The following is an 8,255-nucleotide window of genomic DNA, read 5'->3' as shown; positions in this document are numbered from 1 at the left end:
ATACCAAATCAATTTTTCTTTTATTGTTCATTTTATTTTAAATATTAAATACAATACAATTAATTATGTTCGTCGACTGCTTGTTTGTTTATTTTGGCACAAATAAAAATGTTTTCTTGAATCAGCAGTTTAGTTGCTGATTCTTACTAAAAACCTTTGTTTTTGTCTCGACCAGCTGTCAATTTTTTCCATATAATATTTCACATGGTTGGCAACATTGCACTTTAATAGTTAATCAAGTCATCAGCTGCTCTAAATGAACAATCAATTTATTGCGCCAGGGTTTGTTGTTACAGGTAATATTACATTTACATAGTTCTGGAGTTCGTTTAACACTAGGTAGCCGAAGGCAGTCATTTTGACCGTTTTTCAATTTCAAGAACAAAAACAATTGTGTATATTGTTACGTTCTTGGACTTCACTTATTCCCGTGTAGACGTTGTTTTATTTCCCGATACAGTTCGTACCAAATAAAACGCGGGTTCGTTCTGATTACGATTATTACAATGATTTTATTCACACAACTTTACTTTGCACTTTACTTTACACGACGGTTTCAATTCGCGATCTGATTCACAACTGACCCACTGCCTTTCCATTTCCCCTATTTATATGAGCCTTGCTTGTAGCTACAGAAGTTTCTAGACGATCTGGTAACACCTAGATCACGAACAATCTACCAATGCAACAAACACACATACAAACTTACATTGGGTAAACAATAACAACAACACATACAAACTTACATTGAGCATACAATAACAACAACACATACAAACTTACATTGAGTAAACAATAACAAAATAGAAAATAAAAGAGGAAATGGAAGGATGTAGAAAAATCTATACAGTAGTTGTTGTTATGAAGTCATTCAAATAAACTGCGTAGTAGAAATTTACGTTACAATTCAAATTCTTAAATTAACGGAATTCATCTAAAGTAACTTAAATCTAAATTTATATTCGTAACATTGCCCCCCGCTTAAGCCTGTTCGTCCCGAATAGGCACAGTTCCCGTTCCGTAGGGGGTCAGCCGCTCCAAATGTACAACATTCATCTTCGACCTGGGACTGTCGCTCCTCTGGATGCGATAAACGACGTCATTTATTTTCGTGACAATCTTGTAGGGTCCTTCCCAGTGCGTTTGCAATTTGGGGCATAGTCCTTTCTTTTCGTTGTGGGTTGAACAATAGTACCAGTTGCCCTTCTTGAAACCCATCGGTATTTGCCGCTCGATCGTACCTTGCCTTCAAGCGGTTGCTAACCATTTTTATTCGATGTCGGACTGCATCGTGGACTTTACTAAAAGAGTTTTGACTGTCTTCATCTTGGTTCACATCGTTTGGGGTAGCACCGAATATCAAGTCGCCAGGTAGCTTTAATTCATTTCCGAACAGAACTTTGGCTGGAGTCCGGGATGTGGAATCATGAATGGCCGATCTGTAAGCTAGTAAAAACTTGGGAATATGCTCATCCCAGTCTCGTTGGCCACTGTCCACCACTTTCCGTAGATGTTCTTCCAGGGTGCGATTGAATCTTTCCACCATGCCATCTGATTGTGGATGTAGGGGCGTCGTTCTGGTTTTCTTGATTCCGTAGGAGTCACACATTTCCTTGAAGATCGCTGATTCAAAATTCCTACCTTGATCGGAATGAACCTCAGATGGAACACCATAGCGACAAATCCAATTTTTGCTGAACACATCCACAATTGTCCTGGCTTCTTGATTTGGGATAGCATAAACCTCTGGCCATTTGCTGAAGTAATCCATGACCATTGTAAATAATGTAAAAAATATTAATAAATAAGTTTAAAAAATTTTCTTTACAAAATAAAAATTCTTTCAGAATGAAGTCATTTTGACCGATTTTAGGCAATATAGGTATATTCAAAATTCCAGTCTTTCTAGTGTTAAATTCTTTAAGCTCCATTTACACAGAACGTATTTTGTAATAAATTATCATTAATTCGTAGTATAAGTTGTAGTTTCTTTGTATATATGTCAAATAAAAGACGATTTCCGTAATACACGTTCGATGTATATTTAATGTTAGACTATGCTTTATATCATAATAAAAATAGACATAATTCCAAATACAACACTGTTATTCCACCAGAAAAAAAAGCATCACTTTTCTTTATATCATAATAAAAATCGACATAATTCCAAATACAACACTGTTTTTCACAAGAAAAAATCATAACCTTTCTGAAAAATATCGAAAATACCCCTATCAAAAAATGCCGTAGCTAATAAAGCAGGGGAATCAAATTACATTTTTTGACGATTGGTAAGTTATCGTACTGCAAGAATTTAATTTTGTATGAATTTTTACTACGTAAAATCGAGACATAAGATGCGCTAAATGGACTACATATTTATTGTGTAATGGTTTCTGCATTGATTTTAAAGAATTACTTACTAATTTTGATATTCGTACATTATATCTTTGCCAGAACTTTTAGTATTACGTTAAACTGATTTTACCTTATTATTAGCTTTATACACAGGTTTCATTACCCACCCACATTCGGACTTGATTTAGGCTATGGTATAATTATTACAAGGTAAGTCACAGCTACCAACTGATTACATTTTTTTCTAAAGCTTGCTGGTCCCATAAAATCAAAATATATATTTTGAGTATGGTTGTATTCAAGGTGTATTTAATAAGGTGTATGCATCAGCTACAACAACTAACATTTTACAAAAACAACATTGATGTTATAGAAATTAAATTGTCATGTTGACAATTAGTTTTTGACAAAAATAAATAAAAACAATTATCCATTTATGTTTATTAATTTGTGTCAAGAACTTTTCTTTGAAGAATAATTAAGGAATTTGTTTTGGATTTTTGGCAATTTTAAGTTTAAGACCCGGTCACGAATTATTTTGAAATGTTTCCAACTTGTAGCCCTTGGTTCCTGGTGATATTGCTTATATTGTAAATTACAATTTTTTTTTTCGAAGAATTGCCTTCAAATTTCGCCTCCTTGGTGGACGTAAATCCCCGGCCAAAGACTAAATCAAAGAAATTGTGTTGCCCTTGTGCAATCTGTCTATAGGAGTATATCAAAGACTTTCACCTTTGGATTGATTTTTGGAATCTGCTAGGATTTATGAACAGATTTCAATACGGGATACAAAACGTAAACTTTGGATCAAATCAGCGAAAAGGTTTAAAACTGATTTAAGCCTAAGTTTGCTTTTCGTCCCTCTCTATGAACATATTTTTTTATCAAAATCCTAAATTTAAATTCAATTTTTGTAAATCGTAATTAATTGTTGAAAATGTTTTTGACAATTTACTTTACAAACAATAAAGAAAAAAGTTTAAAACCATATGATTGTCACTTACACCTTATTTAATACACCTTGGTTGTATTGTTTTGTATAATATGTCAAATAAATTAAAATATATTCAAACTTATGTATCCAACCAGATTTTTGAGTATACGCTAGCAAAGACACAAACCATTCGAAATTTTCTAGAGACCCTTTTCATTTGTTCTTTGTGCAGGAAATCTACTATCGCTTGTAAACGCAGTGTGATTTTTGAGGCTAGCAAAGACACAAACCATAAATTTTCGATTAGCCAAATAGTCAGTGTGAAAGTCGATAAATCGATTAGCCAAATAGTCGATCTACACATCCCTAAATAGAATGACAAGTACAAAAGAAAATGTCAAACTTTTTGACAAATTAAAACAACACGACGACAAAAAATCCCAGTTCTTTGATTTTAATTTCACTTTCGCAAATCCCCACACAATTTGTATTCCTGCCTCATAACATCGCGTAGAAATATTCCACACTAGCCATGGTTTTCGTTAAAAGTTGGGAAGATTTTGAAATAGCTGCCGAAAATATGTACATGGCCAATCCGGCCACTTGTCGCTATACCATGAAATATGTCCACAACAAGGGTCACATACTGTTGAAATTGACCGACAACGTCAAGGTAAGAAAACATGCAATTCGTTGGCTCTTCGATGTCCACTAACTCATGTCCCTCCCTCCCTCTCTCTTGCAGTGCATTCAATACAAAGCCGAAAATATGCCCGATCTGAAGAAAATTGAAAAGTTTTCGGGGAATTTGATGGGTCATATGGCTTCCAAAGAATAGTTCATATGGATGCAACGGGGGAAATGACAACAGTACCATACCACCAACAACAACAGCAACATCTCGTCACCATCATATACTTTAGCAAACACAAACACACCAACACATAAGAAACGAAATTGCTTTAAACACTTAGGAGTTAACTTTGTGGGATTAATTCATCACTGAACAAGGATTAATTAAGACTTGAGACACGTGCTGCCTGGAATGGACAATGGGCACAGAGTAGAAGTGTAAATATCATTTAGTTTAAATAACATTTTAGAAATGTTAGCTCTGTTTACCACCAATTCCACGGTATCACTTGTTGGAATTCATGTGTTTTTTTAATTGTTTCCATATTTTCGTTTATGGAAATGGTATATATACTACTTAGGAATAACAACAAACAGCATTTGCAAAAAAAACCCTTTTTTTAATTATTTTCGTCTAATTTAAACTCCGCCAGAGAAATGTTAATTTGTAAAACATTTCCATGAAATGAATTTGTTTTTAAGTTTTTACCAAAATAGAATAAATGAAAAATTGTTTAAATTTACAAAACGCGAAAAAGAGTGTAATGATTTGTTAATTAAAAAGAAAATATACAGGCATTGGGTTTGTAAATGATAATTAATAAATGTGAATATTGGATTTTTCTACATGTAAGAGACATATATCAAAATTTGAAAATATTATATATTAAGAAGTTTAAAATAGGGAAATACCATTACCAAAGCACGACCAACAACCTAAACCTGTATTACTAACTTTCAACCCCAAACACATGGAAGTAATATAAAGAACAATTTGTGTTTAGGGTCTATTTTCGTATACTCTTAAAACATGAACTGATTTGCTATTCATTTTTCATTTCACACGAATAAGATCGAAGCATTCGTCGCAGACTCCATATAGTATATAAAGCGTTAACCATGTTTTATATACCCTCAGCCTGGTTAATGAGGGTATATACACCTCTATACGGAAAAATGTGCCTCATCAAAATATTGTTTTTAGACCCCATGTTTCTTTGGGTCAGATCCGTTTCAGACCATTTGATATCTATTTACAAATGTCTATCTTTCCAACGTTGCACATAGTAATATTTATTTCAAACTTTGAGCAAGTTCGAACAAAGTTATCAAAATTTTGGTGAAATTTATTTTATAATATCACACGAACGGTCTATTCGATTTGAACTAAAGATGTCATAACCTAATATTGATGGGACTTCCCCACCAAGGGTCAGAATTTTGAAAACTTGTACATATAATATGAAGCGAACAGAATGTCCAATTTCATCGAAACTTTGCACATCTTAATGTGTTTATCTTACATAGATTATGTCCGAAGATGGGACCCGTCGTTCTGGTACCTCCACACAAAGGGTTAAAATTTTGAAAACTTGTGCATCTAATATGAAGCGAACGTAATATCCAATTTCATTAACAATGTGTACATCGTAATAGGTTAATATTTTCAAATGTCTACATCTTATATGAAGCGAACGGAATAACAAATATCATGGAAATTTTGCACATTTTAATATTCCCGAATGGGTCAACCCCTTCTTGTACATACCCCACAATATGCTCAAATTTATCTGAAAACTATCCGATTCGAACCAAACTTTGTACAACCTAATATAATCAGGACTGTATAATGTTGAAAGATGGGACTTGTCGGCCCACGTCTTCTACAACCTCTGAAGATGGCAGTCGTCGGTATACTCCTTTAAAATTTTTAAATTTGTTAATCGGAATTAAATGTCCGATTTGATCCAAACTTTGCAAACCTAGATCAAGTCCGAAGATGGGAAACATCCCAACAAAAATTATAAACCTTTGTGTAATTCCATAGACCTCGGCAGACCATGGACTGAGGGTATATATCTGCCGTCAATACCGACTGACACTTTTTTACTTGATGTAGTCGAAATTTTACACATTGCAGGATATCGGAGCAAGGAGGAATCACGAAGGTTTCTGTAATGATCGGGTAACGTTTAGGGGTTCTAAAATAGTACGATTTCATATTTTGGATCCATTCTAATACTCAATTAGCTTCATATGAGAATTAAGATTTGTAAGTGGGCTGGTCCCATATTAGGACAGTCACATTTTAGGCATTAATTTGTGGTAAACAATTACAGGTTAGTAGCAATATTAAATAGTATATTAATATTTATATGAAAGGCTAACCCTATGTGGAGGAAGTGCCAGAATGAGTGAGCCGTTGAGTTCTATATTTATCCATGTCCTATGTATTACGATTGTGAAAGTTAAATCAATTCTGATATGTCAAATTAAAAAATCTTAAAAATTCGAATCTTCGTGCGTCGATGGGTTCTTATAATCTGTCATTATATAAGTTGTGTAACACTATTACTAAAGTCACTTGAGGGCTTGAAAAAATATTTCGATGAAGTAAATTTTTATCATATCCATGTCTCAGATTATGAAAATAAAATAAGTTATTGTTTATCCTCCACTCTTCATACTAAATAATACGCTATACGTTTTGCCTTTCTATGATACGCAACGTCTTTGTTTAGTTTATTACAATTAAACCCAAATAAAACAGTATAGGTTTAATATTTCGGCACTCAAGTTCTAAAAAGCTAAATATTGACTTGTGGAGTTTCCATATCCAATTAGAAATTGCCGGAGCCAAACAACAACAAAAAATCGACAGTTAAAACGTCGATAATATACTTTAATATTCGATCTTGAAGTCGAACAATCGATTAGTCACAAATCGACCTAAGTTACCCTATACGCAACGACTCAGTTCTCTTTTCTTCATTCATTACACACCAAGAAAATTTTCACGTCATAATACGCGTTCGCTATCAAACAATTTTTATGCAAAATTCTTTTTTACAAAATAACCCAGAAAATATGAAATAATTCAAAATAAATGTGTTCTAAACACATAAACGAAGTGACGCGGCAGCAATGTGCAATATTGGTGTGCTGAAATATAAATTTCATAGCGTATAAATTGGCCTATGAAAACGTCTCTCTTTCGGGCAAATCTATCTAGTCATTACAAATAATTTCCTTGTTTCTTGTTTGAAGAAACGACCAACCGACCGACCTACCTACCAACAACAACACATCGACGACCAGCAGCACCAGTCAGCCAGCCAGTAAAACGATTGAAAAAAATCTATCTTTTAGACGACGACTACCTTGAATTGTTTAATAAAACACACAAAAGCATAACAACAACAAAAAAGATAAATTTTGTTATATATTTTGTCAGCAAAACAAGAAATATAAATAAATAATGAAAATGTGTTTATGAAGTTTGAAATATCAAAGAAAATTCTGCATTAATTAAAGTGTGATTTAATTTGAAAATAGAAAAAAGAGAGCAAACAAGAGAGTGAATAATGTAATAAAAAAAATTGTTTTGTCTGGTGGAAAATATCCTCTTTAATAATAAAAAAAAGTATTTTTATATATAAGCTAAAACATATGTAGTGAAAAACCTATGATTTGTTAAAGGAAGAGAGAGCAAAGGATCGGAGTAACATACAATTTATAAGGGGTTGTACAACCCCCCTCACTTGACACTTGCTTCTATGAGTGCGCGAATCCTTCGTTTGACGACATCATCATTTCACCTCTCCCCCAAAACGTCGCCTGCTTGCCCTCACACGACTCAGGCGACACAACAAATTTGACATATACCCATATATATGGTGGAGAGTGTATGTTTCTCCATGGATAATTTAAGAAGTGCATGAGAAGAGAGGGAGAGTGTGTGTGTTCTGTATTTTTATTGACTCTTCGTTGCTGGAACAAGTGAAGAATTTCGAAAGGATTTGTAAAACAGAACCGAAAAGGAAACAAGAAAAAACATTACAACCATGGATAACGACGACACGTTACTCAACAATCGTGGTCCTCAGCCTGGTGCTGAGACCGTCTATGGCACCGATGACAACAATATGGTCATGTCTGAAAAGGTAGGTTTTTAAGCACTCATTGATTTAATAATCGTTTGCTAATTTGTTTCCATGTGCATTTTAGGTATAATTTAGACGATAATATCATTACAGGATTAAATAGTTTGTCTTACACAATGTAGAATGTACTAAAACTTCCAAAAATTTCGTATGAGAAATATGATATC

At 33.6% G+C, this 8,255-nt stretch overlaps 2 protein-coding genes across 11 annotated transcripts in view; both read left to right on the top strand.

Annotated features, from left to right (window-relative positions):
- Positions 1–3,809: 3,809 nt before the first annotated feature.
- LOC133323635 (signal recognition particle 9 kDa protein) lies at positions 3,810–4,139 on the top strand. Its single transcript, XM_061532549.1, has 2 exons — positions 3,810–3,965; positions 4,038–4,139. The coding sequence occupies exons 1-2, from the start codon at positions 3,825–3,827 to the stop codon at positions 4,128–4,130; spliced, it is 234 nt and encodes a 77-aa protein (XP_061388533.1). The 5' UTR covers positions 3,810–3,824; the 3' UTR covers positions 4,131–4,139.
- Positions 4,140–7,961: 3,822 nt separating this feature from the next.
- The window catches only part of LOC133323636 (JNK-interacting protein 3), a 33,615-nt gene continuing 33,321 nt past the window's right edge, over positions 7,962–8,255 (top strand). For all 10 annotated transcript variants that reach the window (XM_061532553.1, XM_061532554.1, XM_061532552.1 and 7 more), the window contains exon 1: positions 7,962–8,088. In XM_061532553.1, the coding sequence (XP_061388537.1) occupies positions 7,990–8,088 (99 nt within the window). In that variant the 5' untranslated portion in view covers positions 7,962–7,989. The remainder of the gene's footprint in view (positions 8,089–8,255) is intronic.

The sequence above is a fragment of the Musca vetustissima genome, unplaced genomic scaffold (assembly GCF_032173495.1).
Source record: "Musca vetustissima isolate MV318-11 ecotype Yass unplaced genomic scaffold, APGP_CSIRO_Mvet_v1 utg7861, whole genome shotgun sequence".
Classification (NCBI taxonomy): Eukaryota; Metazoa; Arthropoda; class Insecta; order Diptera; family Muscidae; genus Musca; species Musca vetustissima.
The sequence above is the reverse complement of the archived record's forward strand: the minus strand, read 5'-3'. Positions and strand labels throughout refer to the sequence as shown.

What these genes read in the sequence shown, in the direction of transcription:
- LOC133323635 (XM_061532549.1), top strand. Translation starts at nt 3,825, where the DNA reads ATGGTTTTCGTTAAAAGTTGGGAAGATTTTGAAATAGCTGCCGAAAAT. An exon ending in AATTGACCGACAACGTCAAG is followed by an intron (nt 3,966 to 4,037) that starts GTAAGAAAACAT and finishes TCTCTCTTGCAG; the next exon opens with TGCATTCAATACAAAGCCGA.